Here is an 18587-nt window from a genome sequence, read left to right on the forward strand (position 1 = left end):
AAGGGGGTGACACTCTAGACCCAAACTGTTACAGACCTATATCTTGAGCCTCTCATTCTCCTTAATTGACGGCCTCAACACGTTCCGGAAAGAGATTAACTGTATAGGAAGCTGGACAACAGTTCTTGGGGGGCTCAAACAAAAAAGAGGTTTGCGATTTTATTCATACTGGTGATCCTGTGTTTGTTGATATTGCTACCACACAACTCAGTCTTATCTCTGGTATATCTTGGCATACATCATTCAAGACGAAGTTTCAAATGTGTGCAGCGTAATGGACATATAATGTACAATGTCTCGGGAGTCTCAAGTTGGACTTAATTTACCTTGATTGCAGCCCATTTCTGTCAACTATTAGCCAGGCAAAACCTGCTGAGTTCGACACTAAATTGTGGCAAAATGTATCCCAAGCAAAGGATTTGTCCTCATTGTTAGGCTATTTGATGTGTAATTTGTATAAATACAGTATATAGCTATAGATAGTAGGCTACACTGCATAATGAAACAACGTAAACTGGTGTTTTGAGGGTGTGCTGACTATTATTTGGCATTAATAGACTGGTTTTACGCACAACTTTCTATCCAAGCTGGGAGGGTGCGAGGACGGCTCATGTCATGCAGGTTCAGGTAGGCTATACAGGACAGTTGTATTTTTTTAATCAATTGGTTTCTTATTAGTATTCTGTTGTATCGAACATGTATTTGACCAATCTGCAATGTTTGAATTTCCAACTTGAATTACTGAACAAATAATGACATTATTGCTGCCAGCCAGCAGTCTAAATGGCAGCCTTGTGACACTGTGTATAGCTTAGTGAAATGTTAGGCTTAACATGAGAAAATGACAACGAAATAGGCCTAAAAAACATATCCGTTAGCTGAAGCAAAGCTATAGGCTACATGCTCGGGCACCACAGAAAGCCCATCATCAATTCGATCAGCCTGGTCTCAAGAGAATTTCGTATTATTCTGTACGTAAATCTAAGGACAATCCATTTAGTCTGATATGTAAACATACGAAACGTAACATAAGACAGATGGTTACTTGAGGCAAAAAAGAAAGTACGTTGGTTGGTTGGGCATATAACGCGAATGTCTACCAACCCAAAGGTTGCGAGTTCAAATCTCATCACGGAGAACGTTAGCATTTTAGCTACTTTTCAGCTACTTTGCAACTACTTAGCATGTTAGCTAACCCTTCCCCCAACCCTTTAAACTAACTCCTAACCTTAACCCTCAGACTAGCTAATGTTAAGCACTTTGCTAGAATTCATAACATATTGTAACGACCCTGGGTTTATCATACGTTTAGAAAATTCTAACATATTGTACGTTTTTCAAATTCATAACACGTTTAGCAAATTTTTAACATTGTACGCTCTGCAAATTCGTAAAATATCATACTAAATGGAGTGTCTCGGATTTCCATACAGAACAATATGAAATGCTCCGAGACCAGGTTGATTCGATCGGCCGCTGCATAGACACGTCGCAATTTCAGCACCACGGACAGTAATCTGTAGTCTATACTTTGTGAATGGATGTCTGGCTGACGCATTCGATTTTTATTTTAGGGAGGAGAGGGGGACGAACTCCGACCTTACAGGGGTCCAGAGAAACTGCCTTGCGCCAGTGCTGCGTGCAGCAAAACTACCTCTACTGCATGCAGAGATATAAACATGATATCCATGAGTTCATCTTGACTCTGGGGAAGTAGATATAGGGCTTAATTGCCAAAATCCTGAAGTATCCTTTTAAACCCAAATGTACTACCCCAGTAAAGATGAAGGTGACCTTTTAATTAAAGAGTACCATGAAATGAGTACTGCAGTGTTGAGGACATTTTTGGCATATTGTTATGTACCTTTTTTTATTAGGCTCAGGATTTACAAAATGTTTTACCAAGATAAGCACCTCAACCTTTCAGAAACCTCTGGCAGCGCCGGCACATCTACAATCTACAAGGAAGTTGAAGTTCTTATGGTCAATGAGGAAGTTTGTGGTTTTAGTCCAGGACGGTCATTCTCCATTAACCACTTCCATACAAACCGGAAGTCAGGTTTAGAGAACAAGAAGCAGTCTCTGTATCAACCATAGACATAGAATATGAATACATTATGTAATACAATATCTCTATGGTAACATCTCACATCTTCATTCTCATAGAAACTACCCCATAATGATAAAGCCAACATCATCTGTACTAGAGTACAGTCACTGTTATCAAACCAAATTAATCATCCCTTAGGACTTAGTTACAATAGAGTACTGTCCGAAATCCTCCTAAAACAAGACTGCCATCTTAGTCACAAATATGTCCGTTCTCCCTGATTAGATTGGTTGCGTTACCATGCTCAGACGTTGCACGCATCAACCAATGGTTGCGTGCCACGTCATTGACTGTGCCGTCAGGCTCCAGATCGCTATAACATATGATGTGGTTGGCTGATACTTAAAATACCTATCCAGACGTTGTAAGATATGGCATGCGTCAGCAACGCCTGGGCAGAGGAACGCGCCAATTAGAAGAACAGAGGGTGCTGGGTCCCGCCCTCCACAGCTGTCAGCTGGATATCACCAGGCATAAGTACCAAAAAAAGGCTTCTTGAGGTAGAAGATTCCCCCTAACCACAGATTTAGGATCAGATACCCCCTATAGCGGGGGGTGAAGAATATCTGACACCTGATCAGTGGTTATGGGCCAACTTCCCAGAGTGCCATGTTGGGGGTCCTACACAGGACCAGGTCTGCCCCCGTCGCTGCCCGAACCCCCAGGCCTGCCCCGTCCACCAGGGACCTGAGATCTCATGCTGTGCCATGCCTTGACCAGTGGCTCCCTCTTCCTCCACATGAGCTTGTGGCCGTATGCTACATACCACCTGCAGGAAAGACAGTATGGATTATATTCATTTATCAATATTATTTAATATATAATAATAGCAGATGCTTTTAGTCATGCGTGCATGCGTTTTACGTATGGGTGGCCCTGGGAATCGAACCCACAATCTTGACTTTGCAAGTTCCAACTGAGCCATACAGGACAACAATATTACTTACTATTAAACTAAAATAGGACCACTATTTTATTTGTATTAATTACTATTATAAATGTATTATATTCAGTGAAATTCAGTCTAATAAAGATGGCTTTAAATTAACATAAAACAACTAGTCTAATCATGGATGATAATATGGAGATATCATGAGGTGTCCGGTGTCACAGAGGAATTAAGGTATTATAAGGTGTCATAGGGGAATTAAGGTATTATAAGGTGCCATAGGGGAATTAAGGTATTATAAGGTGTCACAGAGGAATTATGGTATTATAAGGTGTCATAGGGGAATTATGGTATTATAAGGTGTCTGGTGTCATAGGGGAATTATGGTATTATAAGGTGTCATAGGGGAATTATGGTATTATAAGGTGTCATAGGGGAATTATGGTATTATAAGGTGTCATAGGGGAATTATGGTATTATAAGGTGTCTGGTGTCATAGGGGTATTATGGTATTATAAGGTGTCATAGGGGAATTATGGTATTATAAGGTGTCATAGGGGAATGATGGTATTATAAGGTGTCATAGGGGAATGATGGTATTATAAGGTGTCCAGTGTCACCGGGGAATTATAAGGTGTCATAGGGGTATTATGATATTATAAGGTGTCTGGTGTCATTGGGGTATTATGGTATTATAAGGTGTCATAGGGGAATGATGGTATTATAAGGTGTCATAGGGGAATGATGGTATTATAAGGTGTCTGGTGTCATAGGGGAATTATAAGGTGTCATAGGGGAATGATGGTATTATAAGGTGTCATAGGGGAATGATGGTATTATAAGGTGTCCAGTGTCACCGGGGAATGATGGTATTATAAGGTGTCATAGGGGTATTATGGTATTATAAGGTGTCCGGTGTCACCGGGGAATTATAAGGTGTCTGGTGTCATAGGGGTATTATGGTATTATAAGGCTATATCTAATTTGACCAGATATACATCCTAAAAGGTCCAGAAATCACTGTCTTAACAGTCTTTGAATGTGCAACTATTTGTGGAAATTGTTGTTGTAATTGAAAAAGGATACAAAATGTATGTAATTTCACAGTCAAACAGAAGTCACATTTTCCCCATGTCTCACTTGTGGATATGAATCACCTCACTAATATTGGCTTGGGGATACGGCTATGCTTGATACGTGAAATCAGATGTTTTACAGATACAGATATGCCATTTGGGCTCTGGTGAGTCCAGTCGCCCATTTCTGCAGTGATCAAATACTCACACTCCGAAGAGGGCTCCTCCAAGGTGAGCCGCATGATCAAACAGCCTCCATCCCATAATGAGCCCCGCTGCATCCATGGCAACGATCGCTTTCAAGGCCTAAAAAAAGAGCAATGCGCGCGGTAAGACTCTGCCTCCCACAGCCATACAGATGACACACCACATATGTTTATACACACATTGAATTACAATGAATAGACGTGTTGAGTGCAGATGAACCATGTTATTATATACATTACTTTCACATACACCCAGTCTTTCATTCACAGACACTTTTTATTGGTCTCCTGTTTCCCTCAGTGAAGATGAATGGGATGTTGTTACCATTGCTTTGCTTGACGTGTTCATACACAGGCACCCCTGCCACATCACTCACGTTGCCTGCAGTGAAGCTGACCATGGGCAGGAGGATGATACCCAGTTTGGCCTCGGGCATCTTGGTGCAGACCGCGGCTAGGACCGTCATGATGGCACCTGACTGGAAGTCAAATCACAGGAAGTGACGTCAGAAACAGGAAGTGACATCAGAGCCAGGACCGACCACAGTAATAAACAGAGGAGGCGTGAGTAATCTTGATTATCACTATACCACCAACTCCCATTTTGTCATGCAATAATCATAACAACAATGTAATAATGTGTGTATGTTTCCTGGTTTAAAGAAATCATAGTACAATATTCTTTGGTCCTACAGTAATGAACAAGTGGACAGTATTGTATTAGTAAAGTGTACCACAAATGGGGGACATGTGAGGACTCTTACCGCCCCAAGAGAGGGATGCAGACGTCCCGTGCTCGTCTTACACACGTAGCTCACCATAGTGGAGATCACACCTGACAATGTAGAGAGATGAGAGTCAACAGCAGTCTCTGAAAATAACCTAACATACAGTGGGGAGAACAAGTATTTGATACACTGACGATTTTGCAGGTTTTCCTACTTACAAAGCATGTAGAGGTCTGTCATTTTTATCATAGGTACACTTCGACTGTGAGAGACGGAATCTAAAACAAAAATCCAGAAAATCACATTGTATGATTTTTAAGTAAATAAAACTTTGTTGGCAATTACAGAGATCATACGTTTCCTGTAGTTCTTGACCAGGTTTGCACACACTGCAGCAGGGATTTTGGCCCACTCCTCCATACAGACCTTCTCCAGATCCTTCAGGTTTCGGGGCTGTCACTGGGCAATACGGACTTTCAGCTCCCTCCAAAAATGTTCTATTGGGTTCATGTCTGGAGACTGGCTAGGCCACTCCAGGACCTTGAGATGCTTCTTAAGGAGCCACTCCTTAGTTGCCCTGGCTGTGTGTTTCGGGTCATTGTCATGCTGGAAGACCCAGCCACGACCCATCTTCAATGCTCTTACTGAGGGAAGGAGGTTGTTGGCCAAGATCTCGCGATACATGGCCCCATCCATCCTCCCCTCAATACGGTGCAGTCGTCCTGTCCCCTTTGCAGAAAAGCATCCCCATAGAATGATGTTTCCACCTCCATGCTTCAAGGTTGGGATGGTGTTCTTGGGGTTGTACTCATCCTTCTTCTTCCTCCAAACACGGCAAGTGGAGTTTAGACCAAAAAGCTCTATTTTTGTCTCATCAGACCACATGACCTTCTCCCATTCCTCCTCTGGATCATCCAGATGGTCATTGGCAAACTTCAGTCGGGCCTGGACATGCGCTGGCTTGAGCAGGGGGACCTTGCGTGCGCTGCAGGATTTTAATCCATGACGGCGTAGTGTGTTACTAATGATTTTCTTTGAGACTGTGGTCCCAGCTCTCTTCAGGTCATTGACCAGGTCCTGCCGTGTAGTTCTGGGCTGATCCCTCACCTTCCTCATGATCATTGATGCACCACGAGGTGAGATCTTGCATGGAGCCCCAGACCGAGGGTGATTGACCGTCATCTTGAACTTCTTCCATTTTCTAATAATTGCGCCAACAGTTGTTGCCTTCTCACCAAGCTGCTTGCCTATTGTCCTGTAGCCCATCCCAGCCTTGTGCAGGTCTACAATTTAATCCCTGATGTCCTTACACAGCTCTCTGGTCTTGGCCATTGTGGAGAGGTTGGTGTCTGTTTGATTGAGTGTGTGGACAGGTGTCTTTTATACAGGTAACAAGTTCAAACAGGTGCAGTCAATACAGGTAATGAGTGGAGAACAGGAGGGCTTCTTAAAGAAAAACTAACAGGTCTGCGAGAGCCGGAATTCTTACTGGTTGGTAGGTGATCAAATACTTATGTCAAGCAATAAAATGCAAATGAATTACTTAAAAATCATACAATGTGATTTTCTGGATTTTTTAAAATTCCGTCTCTCACAGCTGAAGTGTACCTATGATAAAAATTACAGACCTCTACATGCTTTGTAAGTAGGAAAACCTGCAAAATCGGCAGTGTATGGAATACTTGTTCTACCCACTGTATATACACTCAAACACACGCAAATTAACAGACATCACACACACACTATGTAGGCTGGTACCAGCAGAGAGGTAGACAGCGAGGAACTGCTCCTTCCCCAGGAGAGAGACGATGCTGGAGGAGAAGGTCCACAGGACGTACATGTTGGCCGCCATGTGGATTATAGAGTAATGGCTGAAGGTGGAGAGGAGCATGGGAAGGCACCGCGTCTCTGAGGGGAAGAGGAAGGGAGAAGCGCGTCAGTCTTATCATTGAGCAAAATGAAAATGGAGGCTAACAGTATTTTTTTGCACAGATCTGCTCTTTCTCTCCAGGAAAATGTATCCCCTTATGTGTGTTGATAATGCAGGCTTTCAGACTTTTCAGAAGTCCAGGAAAACTATAGGGAGGAGGGAGTGTGACTATTAAAACAAATCAATGTATAGTTAGGAGGGATTTCTAAATCGACCAAAAATAACATTATTCAGCTGCATTGAAATGACTCAACCCCAAAAGACCACCACCACACACACACAAACAGTACTTACTGGAGGCTGGGTTGGCAGTAAAGTACTTGACCATGGATCGTTGCATGGAGGGTATTCGCCAACAGCAGAGCACCACAGCATTGACCGCTATTATCCCTATCACAGAGAGATAATGGGAACAAAGGGTTAGAGGATATTAAGAAGGTAGCTAAGAGAGAACGGGCCACATCTGGACAGAGAGAACGCTTATGGATATAGGCTAGTACAGACGGCATAATGCACAGGGTCATGTTTGATAGGCACGAAATGTAAGAAAACGATGTCAAACGTTTATTATCTGAACACATCCAATAAGAAACGCTCATTATAATTTTTCTTTCTACGCTGTGTCCTAATGAACACTACCTTGATTCCATGGCATGATGCAACTACATTTCAACTCATGCTTTGAACATTTATGCCTTTGCTGGTCCTAAGGCAGCCTCTCTATCTTGTTGATCGTAATACCCTCTCAATTCAGGGGTAAGCCACAGTGTGTGCAAGCTTTTGCTCCATCCCTGCTCTAACACACTACAAATCAACTAATCATGGCCTTTAAAATTTTAACCATAGACCACTTCAAATTAGGCGTGTTAGAGCTGGGCTGGAACGACATCTGAAGCACACACGGTGGTCCTTCTGGGCCGTAGTCGCCCATTCCTCCCCGTTATGCATCACCCTTTCAGGGATCCTTACCAGTGGCCATCTGCTGACCCTCAGTCAGGCTGCTCCAGAAATCGTCCACAAAGGACATGAGCAGGATGACCTGTTTCTGGAAGTCTGTTAGCTGGTTCCACCAGTTGTGCCAGTATGTCATGTCTTGCGATGCCTAGGATCCAAATACAAGAGGAGACACACGTTTGTCATTTTCAGGGTTTGTACAGACAGTGGCAAGTAAAATTCAAGGACTTTCAGATACTTTTTCAAGCACTAATATTTATTTTCAAAGACCATCAATTTGTAATAATTCATATTATGCAATTGTTTCTAGTCGCCACAGATGGCAGTATATTACCACAAACAAACAAAAAAGTACTATTCATCACTACCTAACAAGTTCTACTCAATAACAGTAGTGGAAAAAGTACCCAATTGTCATACTTGAGTAAAAGTAAAAGTTACCTTAACAGAAAATGACTCAAGTAAAAGTGAGTCACCCAGTAAAATACTACTTGAGTAAAATTCTAAAAGTATTTGGTTTTACATATACTTATGTATTAAATGTATTTGCTAAAATATACTTATGAAAAATAAAAGTATAAATCATTTCAAATTCCTTATTATGCAAATCAGACTGCAAAATGTTCTTTTTTCCCCCTTTTTATTTACGGATAGCAAAAGGCATACTACAACACTCAGACATAATTTACAAATGAAGCGTGTGTTTAGTGAGTCAGCAAGATCAGAGGCAGTAGAGATGTTCTCTTGATAAGTGCGTGAATTGGACCATTTTCCTGTCCTGCTAAGCATTCAAAATGTAGCTAGTACTTCTGGGTGTCAGGGAAAATGTATGGAGTAAAAAGTACATTATTTTCATAAGGAATGTAGTGAAGTAAAAGTTGTACAAAATATAAATAGTATAGTACAGATAGTATGAAAAACGATTTAAGTAGTACTTTAAAGTATTTTTACTTAAGTACTTTACACCACTGCTCAATAATACGCGTTTCACTACTTATTTACTACATACATGAGTGGTAAGTCAGGACTGATGATGTTGACTGATTTCCTCATATGAACTGTAACTCAGTAAAATCTTTGAAATTGTTGCATGTTGCGTTTATATTTTTGTTCAGTGTACATATTAAATTGTCTAAATAGTCTTAACATTTCACTCAATTTTAGGTCCCACAGGCTGTCCCAACACATAATGACATGAGAGTGAATTCTGACAGTTTAAAATGATCTTAGTTGACTCTGAAATGTTGTGTTCTCAACCCATTTGAAGGGAAACAAGTTATTAATGTGTTTGATAAGATTAAAGATTTTCTCAGAGGACCCCACATGGGTCCTGGCCCCCTAGTTTGGGAACCACTGTACTACTAACCTCTCTCCCTGCTGGCTTCAATGCTTTCTCTCTCTGTGTATCTCCTTTGCCTCCTTCATTGCAGCCTGACTCACCACTGTCTGTCTCACTACTCTCTATAAAGAAAAGGTATTTCGTTACGAGAACTTAAAGTAGCCCATCTTTTGATTATAGCTATCTTCATTTCAGTCAACTGCTCCTGCTGAAGTCAGGCTCCGTTCACCGTTAGCTTCCAACTTCATCCTTCTAGCCAGCTAGTTATAGCTAGCTAGCTAGCCGGCTAAAAGACAGAGCCCTTGAGCTAGTTAGACATCTGACTGAAATATCAGCAACTATTTACCAGTTGTGGGGAGGGGGGTGTTGTTTGAAGGATGTCTGTTGAGAGGGCAGGAGTCGAGGGATGTTACAATAATTCCCACTGTCAGCTGCGTCTCTCTGCTACTTGCCCACTGTAGGTCTGGGCTGAGGTAGTTCATTTCACCTCTTGGCCTATGTCATGGGCAGAGTTTCCCTTTGGACAGAGTGGTGAATGAAGGCGCTGCTCAAAAAAAGGAAAATCCGGAGGGAGAGGGCGAACATAATCGAGAATACGTGAATCACTCGTGAATCACTCGTGAATCACTCGTGAATCCACTCGTTCGTAGAGGTAGGGGATGGAACTAGAACTCGGATCAAGAATCCTTCTGAGCGTTGATCAACACTGGGAAAGCAATAAGTGGATAAACGATAATGAACAAAAGAAAAGGTGAATAAACGACGTTCACCCTCTAATTACATCCCTGGTTGGTTCTGGCAAAACCCCTTCATAAACATCAATATCCTGCCAGGCAGGTTTGAATTTATGGGGCCTCCCGAGTGGCACAGTGGTCTAAGGCACTGCATCGCAGTGCTAGCTGTGCCACTAGAGGTCCAGGCTCTGTCGTGACCAGGAGACCCATGGGGCGGCGCACAATTGGCCCAGCATCGTCCGGGTTAGGGGAGGGTTTGGCTGGCAGGGATGTTCTTGTCCCATCGCACACGAGCGACTCCTGTGGCGGGCCGGGCGCAATGCACGCTGACACGGTCACCAGGCGTATGGTGTTTCCTCCGACACATTGGTGCGGCTGGCTTCCGGGTTAAGCAAGCAGTATGTCAAGAAGCAGTGCAGCTTGGCAGGGTCGTGTTTCGGAGGACGCATGGCTCTCGACCTTCGCCTCTCCCGAGTCCGTACGGGAGTTGCAGCGATGGGACAAGTCTATAACTTGGGGAGAAATAGGGGTAAAAGTTTTTTTTAAAGACAAGAAAAAAAGATTGGAATCTACATTTGCGCAGCATTCTAGCTATCGATGTGACGTTTTGGCGGCACCTAATCAGTCAGTTCTGTACCTGCCTGGTTGAGTGGTAGTGTGGGGGGAATGAGCTCGCCTGGCAACCCAACCAGAGAGCGAAACACGTGAGGAAATAAAACTCAGTAGTCTGCCTGGAAATTAATTAGCAAAACCACTAAACTGTTCTAATATTTTTCAGATTAACATATTTTACCATTTTCTGTTCTCCTCTTAATTCAAGTACTTTTCAAGTACCAACTTGAGAAAATGTCAGATTTGAGGTATTTAAGTTCCAAATTCAAGCACCTCAAGCATCTTGTACAAAACCCTGCATTTTGTCACACAAATAATACATCTCCATCACACCCTTACCTTTTCGCTTTTCTCTTGCTCAGCCTCGTCCCTGGCTGTCTTCACTCGTGACTTCAAGGACTCGTATTGCAAGATGGCGGCCGCACCAAAGGAGCACCCTGTAAACTAACATGGAGTCATACAAGCTTACCTTCCTTTTTCTTGGACTGCCCACCGTGCAGCTTTGTTCACTGGATGAACATGTACTTGTAAGTTACTCTTTAAAGACATTGAGTTGCATGTTATACAGTTGAAGTCAGAAGTTTACATACACCTTAGCCAAATACATTTTCCACAATTCCTGACATTTAATCCTAGTAAAGATTCCCAGTCTTAGGTCAGTTAGGATCACCACTTTATTTTAAGAATGTGAAATGTCAGAATAATAGTAGAGAGAATTATTTATTTCAGCTTTTATTTCTTTCATCACATTCCCAGTGGGTCAAAAGTTTACATACACTCAATTAGTATTTGGTAGCATTGCCTTTAAATTGTTTAACTTGGGTCAAACGTTTCTGGTTGCCTTCCACAAGCCTCCCACAATAAGTTGGGTGAATTTTGGCCCATTCTTCCTGACAGAGCTGGTGTAACTGAGTCAGGTTTGTAGGTCTCCTTGCTCACACACGCTTTTTCAGTTCTGACCACAGATTTTCTATAGGATTGAGGTCAGGACTTTGTTGTCCTTAAGCCATTTTGCCACAACTCTGGAAGTAAGCTTGGGGTCATTGTCCATTTGGAAGACCCAAATGCGACCAAGCTTTAACTTCCTGACTGATGTCTTGAGATGTTGCTTCAATATATCCACATAATTTTATTTCCTCATGATGCCATCAATTTTGTGAAGTGCACCAGTCCCTCCTGCAGCAAAGCACCCCCACAACATGATGCTGCCCCCCTCGTGCTTCACGGTTGGGATGGTGTTCTTCGGCTTGCAAGCCTCCCCCTTTTTCCTCCAAACATAACGGTGGTCATTATGGCCAAAAAGTTATATTTTTGTTTCATCAGACCAGAGGACATTTCTCAAAAAAGTACAATCTTTGTCCATATGTGCAGTTGCAAACCGTAGTCTGGCTTTTTTATGGAGGTTTTGGAGCAGCGGCTTCTTCCTTGCTGAACGGCCTTTCAGGTTATGTGGATATAGATACTTTTCTACCTGTTTCCTCCAGCATCTTCACAAGGTCCTTTGCTGTTGTTCTGGGATTGATTTGCACTTTTCGCACCAAAGTATGTTCGTCTCTAGGAGACAGAACGCGTCTCCTTCCTGAGCGGTATGACAGCTGCGTGGTCCCATGGTGTTTATACTTGCGTACTATTGTTTGTACAGATGAACGTAGTACCTTCAGGCGTTTGGAAATTGCTCCCAAGGATGAACCAGACTTCTGGAGGTCTTCAATTTTCTGAGGTCTTGGCTGATTTCTTTTGATTTTCCCATTATGTCAAGCAAAGAGCCACTAAGTTTGAAGGAAGGCCTTGAAATACATCCACAGGTACACCTCCAATTGACTCAAATGATGTCAATTAACCTATCAGAAGCTTCTAAAGCAATGGAATTTTCCAAGCTGTTTAAAGGCAGAGTCAACTTATCGTATGTAAACTTCTGACCCACTGGAATTGTGATACAGTGAATTATAAGTGAAATAATTTGTCTGTAAACAATTGTTGGAAAAATGACTTGTGTCATGCACAAAGTAGATGTCCTAACCGACTTGCCAAAAAATGTGTGGAGTGGTTGAAAAAATGAGTTTTAATGACTCCAACCTAAGTGTATTTAAACTTCCCACTTCAACTGTATATGATTCACTATGTTAAATATGAATACTCAATGAATACATATGAATCAAATGCATGAAAACTATAGAACGGTGACTTCCCATATGACAATTCTTTGGGAATAAAAAAAAAAGTCTGTCTTGCTAGAACTTACCCCTATTGTGAACATAAAGGGCTTGAACAGCTTCCCCGTACGCCTGGGGGCCGCGCCAGGGGGTGGGGGTCCTGTTTTAGGGGGCACCGCTTTCCGAGACACCACCGCATCGGCAGCCTCAGAGGGGGGGGGGCCTGTTTCTTCTGGGATGCCCCGGTCCCTCTTCCATGTCTCTGGTTTCCTCGCTTCTTTCCGGAAACCACACCTCTGCTGGGGGTGGAGGGTAAACCTTTAGAAGGACAGGAAGACAACTTGTTAACACACATTGGTTGGGAACAGATGATCCATAGATCTACAGATTATGCAGATGTGTGGATGTTTTCATTCATCTTTTCCTTGGTTTCATCCAGATGAGTAGGTCATAAGTCACAGCTCATCGAACACTGACGAAATGGGTTTTGCAAGAATAGTATATCTCATTGTACTTCAGGTCTCTACTGCTGATGCACCCTCTTAACTTTAACCCTTTAAACCTTAACACACTGGCCAAACCCCCGTTTGGTAAGTTCCTGGCAGCCACAATTCGGATTAACGTTAAGACCTAGGGAAATAGTAATGGTGTCTTTTTGTAGGCACTAACTCTGCCATGGTTCGTTGGACAAAGCCTATGGAGAAATTAATGCCCTTTTTGTAGGGTTTTTGGATAAACACTGAGAATAATGTTTGTGGTAAAACGAGTAACGTGCTTAGGAGATCTTATACGTTTTGTTCTATGACATCAGCTAATATTACTTTTTGTGATTTTTTTTTAAGCATTTATGTAATCAAAACAAGCACAAATTCTTCATAATTCATAAAAGGTCATGTTAACTGACTGATATATTTTTTTTAACTATATCTCATAGAACAAAACGCATAACATCTTCAGCGTTTATCCCAAAACATTTTCCCCCGTACAGATGGCTGAACGAACCAGAGGTAACTAATTTCCGGGTTTTGGGACTACAAGCCGGTGAGCTCTATAGCAGAGGTGCAAAAAGATGGCGGCCCCCATGAACTTACCACAAATTCCTAGTTTTGCCAAGTTCGTAATCAAACAGTATGCTTTCAGTTGAGCGTACTTAACCTGTCTACCGGAAGTTGATGCTGTTGCTATGCAACCTCTTACTAGCTAGTTAGCATAACACATGACTAGTTTGACATCTTAGGACTTCGGGTGTGTTCTTAAATTCAATGTGGAGTGCCAGAGTGCGCTCGTAAATTCAGAGCGTTGTCAGATTGTCAGTTTGTATGTTCAGAGCGTTGTCAGATTGTATGTTCAGAGCGTTGTCAGATTGTATGTTCAGAGCGTTGTCAGATTGTCGATTTGTATGTTAAGAGCGTTGTCAGATTGTCAATTTGTATGTTCAGAGCGTTGTCAGATTGTCAATTTGTATGTTCAGAGCGTTGTCAGATTGTCAATTTGTATGTTCAGAGCGTTGTCAGATTGTCAATTTGCATGTTCAGAGCGTTGTCAGATTGTCAGTTTGTATGTTCAGAGCGTTGTCAGATTGTATGTTCAGAGCGTTGTCAGATTGTATGTTCAGAGCGTTGTCAATTTCCATGTTCAGAGCGTTGTCAGATTGTCAATTTGTATGTTCAGAGCGTTGTCAGATTGTCAATTTGCATGTTCAGAGCGTTGTCAGATTGTCAGTTTGTATGTTCAGAGCGTTGTCAGATTGTATGTTCAGAGCGTTGTCAGATTGTATGTTCAGAGCGTTGTCAATTTCCATGTTCAGAGCGTTGTCAGATTGTCAATTTGCATGTTCAGAGCGTTGTCAGATTGTATGTTCAGAGCGTTGTCAGATTGTATGTTCAGAGCGTTGTCAATTTGCATGTTCAGAGCGTTGTCAGTTTGTATGTTCAGAGCGTTGTCAGATTGCATGTTCAGAGCGTTGTCAGATTGTATGTTCAGAGCGTTGTCAGATTGTATGTTCAGAGCGTAGTCAGATTGTATGTTCAGAGCGTTGTCAATTTGCATGTTCAGAGCGTTGTCAGTTTGTATGTTCAGAGCGTTGTCAGTTTGTATGTTCAGAGCGTTGTCAGATTGTATGTTCAGAGCGTTGTCAGATTGTATGTTCAGAGCGTTGTCAGATTGTATGTTCAGAGCGTTGTCAGATTGTATGTTCAGAGCGTTGTCAATTTGCATGTTCAGAGCGTTGTCAGATTGTATGTTCAGAGCGTAGTCAGATTGTATGTTCAGAGCGTAGTCAGATTGTATGTTCAGAGCGTTGTCAGATTGCACCACGACTATACCATTTAGTTAAGCTAAGAATGACGGGAATAATCAAGTCAATAAACGTTGGGTAGTTAATATAGCCTATAGTTATAGCCTATAGTTATAGCCTATAGTTATAGCCTATAGTTATAGCCTATAGTTATAGCCTATAGTTATAGCCTATAGTTATAGCCTATAGTTAATATACTGGCAAGTTTGATGTATAAGTAGCCAACTAACGTTAGGTAGCTAGTTAACATCCCGGTACATACAGCTGTAATGATATGCTATGTGGTTCGTAAGGACAGCATAGCTAACAAATTGTCAGCCAACATAACGTGTAAGGTAACTTATTTGAAAAGTCGTTACTTTATTACATTGCTCAACATTTTCTTAACATTTGTCAGTAATTAGTTAAAGCAATGATTTTGTATCCGCTCTCGTTGTACTTCGGCTGCATATTTTCTGCCATTTTCTTCAAATCTGAAAACGATGTGAAGCCACGTCCATTTGCTGAAGAATTGTATTATGGGCCCTAAAAGTATGAAAATTGTGTCCTCTGCGTGTATACTTCATATTTTGGAGAATTTTGTACGACATCTGGGAACTTCTGGCATACTACCTATATCCATACTATGACAAATAAGCATACTATATACTCAATTCACGTCACAAATAGTGCGGTTAGTATAAGTATCCAACACAGCTGGAGACTCCTCCTCCTCCTCCTCACCACTACCATTGCATATTACTTCCTCACTCCTCGTCTCCTTCTCAAAACCCATTGGAGGAGAAGGTCAGAGGGGCGGGATCTCTGGCTTTCTCATCCAGTGGGTTTTGAGAAGGAGAGAGGACGCGAGGTGTATGCACCTGAGATCTCTCCCTAGCCTATGTTGCAGATATTTCTTTGCGGTTTACCATTCATTTATTCCTCAAAAATCGTTGATGCATAATAACAGCGTTGTAACGGACTAGGCCTATTTTGCAAAGCAATAGCCAAACACAATACAGGAAAGTGTCGTTATGCTGACTAGATTTGAATGCGACTGTCATTGGGTTTGTTCGACATCGCAGCCGACAGGAGACTGCCGACTGACTGATCTACAAATCACCATGCATCATAAATAACTACTCATTATTATTTGTAGGTCAGTCAGTCAGTCAGTCAGTCAGTGACCATTTTACCCATTATTCATCATGAATTTGATGCTCTCGAACACAGCCAGTGTCATTCTAAATATATGACGAGACAACTGTACAGCAATTGTAGCAATAGTATTTAAACACTTAACTACCGCAATTTAATGCAGTAAAGTGATCTAAAAATGACAGTCAGAAGATGTTTAGGTAACCAGCGCAACAACCAATGTCGTAACTTCGCCGTTGTTCGCAACAATGTTCCAACGTGAATATGTCGCGCATCCGGGTCTCAATTGCTCACCTGCTACCTCTCGAAACTGTGGAGACAGAATTTATACATTCTGTTTTGGTCCATTTGACAAAATATCCTCTCCACGCCATGTTTATGACCCCAACCAAACGTCGCACAACCGTCACTGCCGGGTTGGGACAAAGATCCTATGGTTACCGAGATTACAGACACAGTCTGTGGCCTACGTTCGACCGTAGCGGAGAAGGGTAGGTTATCTTAGAATTCTAGGACATCTTCGTTCGGATTCAGTGCTGAGTAAGTAGGTCTATCTTGAACAGAGAGCTACACTTTACAGTATAATTCATTTTCTGCGTGCAGACATGTGCAAATGTGAAATCTTTGTGCATTCCCCCCAAAACATTAGGAAAACAGAACAGAGTAGTAGACAGTCTAACCACCTCATGTTAGTAATATGTATTATATTTTACTGCCCCCTAGTGGGAAATGTTCTAACAACTGTGCAACATCTGGCTGAGGACCAAAGAGATGTGAGAATATGGAAGTTGGTCGAGCGAGAGAGAGGGTGGGAGAGGGAGCAAGATAAAATGTATAGGCTTTATTCATAGGACCACCAGGAGAGGAGTGTTGTCTCGACTGGGACGAGGTTAAGAGTATCGACCGCCCTGGGCTTGATTATTGGCACCTGGACAGACTCCACAAAGTTTTCACAAAGCTTGCCAATGATCCCAGAAATAGGTAGGCTTAAGGTGGAATTTACCTCTAGAATAGCTGCACTGCAGTCTTTGAAAAAGGAACTGCCCCACACCATTGTGCTGTCCCACAACTTGCACGTCACATGCTTGACTTGCTCAGAGCTTGCTACTGTAACTAACTGTACATTTCATCCTTTCACTCTGCTAACCTTTAATGTACCCCATTTAGTATTACTTTGTTGTGTACAGGAAAGACAATAGGGAGAGAACAAGAACATACAAGGCAATTAAGAGGGGGAAAGACACAGGAAAGAAAGACGAGAGGAGTTGATGTTGGAGCATTGTTGTGTTTGGAAACTAATCGGACAGATCCAATAGAGAAAGTGAGATACTTTAGGACAGAGATAGTGAGAGAGGAAAATGAAAAACAGAAAGCGAGGGGTAGAGAGAGATAGAGTCTAACTTTGCCAGAGAGTGTAAACCCCAAGGACACGCTGTCAAGTTAGATGATATTCTGCAGGTCTAGGTCGGAAGAGAGGAGAGGGATGAGGCGAGATGGTGAGGGAAGAGGAGAGAAGGTACAGGGGAGGAGAAACGACAGAAAGATTGGAGAAGTCAAGATGGAAAGGAGAAGAAGAAAAGAACAGAGGGGAGAGGCATAAATATTTGAGAGGCCCCAGAAGTAGACTTAGGTAAAAGCTGTTGGTGGTTTAGAGTTGGCTGTTAAGCTCTATTAAGCATGCATGATTACATTAGTGCAGTGGTTCTCAAACCTCTCCTTAGGGACCCCCAGCCATTCCATGTATTTGATCTATTCTACAGCTATTCTGATTCAACTTGGCAACTAATCATCAAGCCCTTCAATAGGTGAATCTGGTGAGCTAGTCCAGAGCTACAACAAAATTGTGAAATATCCCCCGAGGAGAGGTTTGAGAAGCACTGCATTAGTGTACCGCACAAGTCTGCTCAACCCTTCAGCACTGCAACAACAGACACACACGCACAATTGCACACACACTCTCTCTCACTCTCTCTCCCCCTGTGGTGGAAAAGTCTATAGAGGACTCTGGGTTCCTCTCTGATCGATACAGTGCATTTTTCCCAGCAGTGGTCTGGTGTCTTCTTTCAGGTCCTCTTATCGATCTGCCATGAACAGACGCCAACCAGGGTCCTCTTCTGTCTGCATAAGGGCTGGCAATGGCATCAGTCATGTGACAGGAAGTATCTTGTCTGGGTGTGTCTCTGTGGCTGTATTTAAACAGGTAACCCAATTCTGTTCTTTTGCCCAACTATTGGCAAAATATCTGATCTGTCAAAAGGCCAATTAGTGGCTAAAGACCAAAATAGGCTGCCTGTATAAACACAGCCTGTGTGTCTGGAATGGATGGATATAACTTGCCACCCCTTCTATCTCTAGCTTCTTTCTCTCCCTCATATCCCAATAGTCCCCACAAGGGTACAGACGGTGGCCAGTTCGAAGGACAA

At 42.4% G+C, this 18587-nt stretch overlaps 2 protein-coding genes across 3 annotated transcripts in view; one reads left to right on the top strand and one right to left on the bottom strand.

Annotated features, from left to right (window-relative positions):
- Positions 1-1834: 1834 nt before the first annotated feature.
- Positions 1835-16591, bottom strand: LOC115170122 (presenilins-associated rhomboid-like protein, mitochondrial). 2 transcript variants are annotated; one of them, XM_029726432.1, is made up of 10 exons: positions 16459-16591; positions 12821-13049; positions 10918-11022; positions 7909-8041; positions 7234-7329; positions 6768-6917; positions 5046-5116; positions 4659-4760; positions 4284-4381; positions 1835-2879 (listed from the first exon to the last, which is right to left on the bottom strand). In XM_029726432.1, exons 1-10 carry the CDS (start codon positions 16536-16538, stop codon positions 2732-2734), a joined length of 1212 nt encoding a protein of 403 aa, XP_029582292.1. In that variant the 5' UTR covers positions 16539-16591; the 3' UTR covers positions 1835-2731. The 2 variants fall into 2 exon arrangements, with proteins under 2 accessions (XP_029582292.1, XP_029582293.1); XM_029726433.1 differs by lacking the exons at positions 10918-11022; positions 12821-13049; positions 16459-16591 and adding exons at positions 9260-9354; positions 9579-10132.
- Positions 4718-18587, top strand: part of LOC115170123 (fibroblast growth factor 12) — a 96340-nt gene continuing 82470 nt past the window's right edge. Inside the window, exon 1 of the mRNA XM_029726437.1 lies at positions 4718-4845. The gene's annotated coding sequence lies outside the window, so the exon portion shown is untranslated. The remainder of the gene's footprint in view (positions 4846-18587) is intronic.

This window comes from Salmo trutta, chromosome 31 (assembly GCF_901001165.1).
Source record: "Salmo trutta chromosome 31, fSalTru1.1, whole genome shotgun sequence".
Classification (NCBI taxonomy): domain Eukaryota; kingdom Metazoa; phylum Chordata; class Actinopteri; order Salmoniformes; family Salmonidae; genus Salmo; species Salmo trutta.

What these genes read in the sequence shown, in the direction of transcription:
- LOC115170122 (XM_029726432.1), bottom strand. Translation starts at nt 16,538, where the DNA reads ATGGCGTGGAGAGGATATTTTGTCAAATGGACCAAAACAGAATGTATA. An exon ending in GGGTCAGCAGATGGCCACTG is followed by an intron (nt 7,330 to 7,908) that starts GTAAGGATCCCT and finishes TCTCTGTGATAG; the next exon opens with GGATAATAGCGGTCAATGCT. An exon ending in CGCTGTCTACCTCTCTGCTG is followed by an intron (nt 5,117 to 6,767) that starts GTACCAGCCTAC and finishes CTACATTGTCAG; the next exon opens with GTGTGATCTCCACTATGGTG.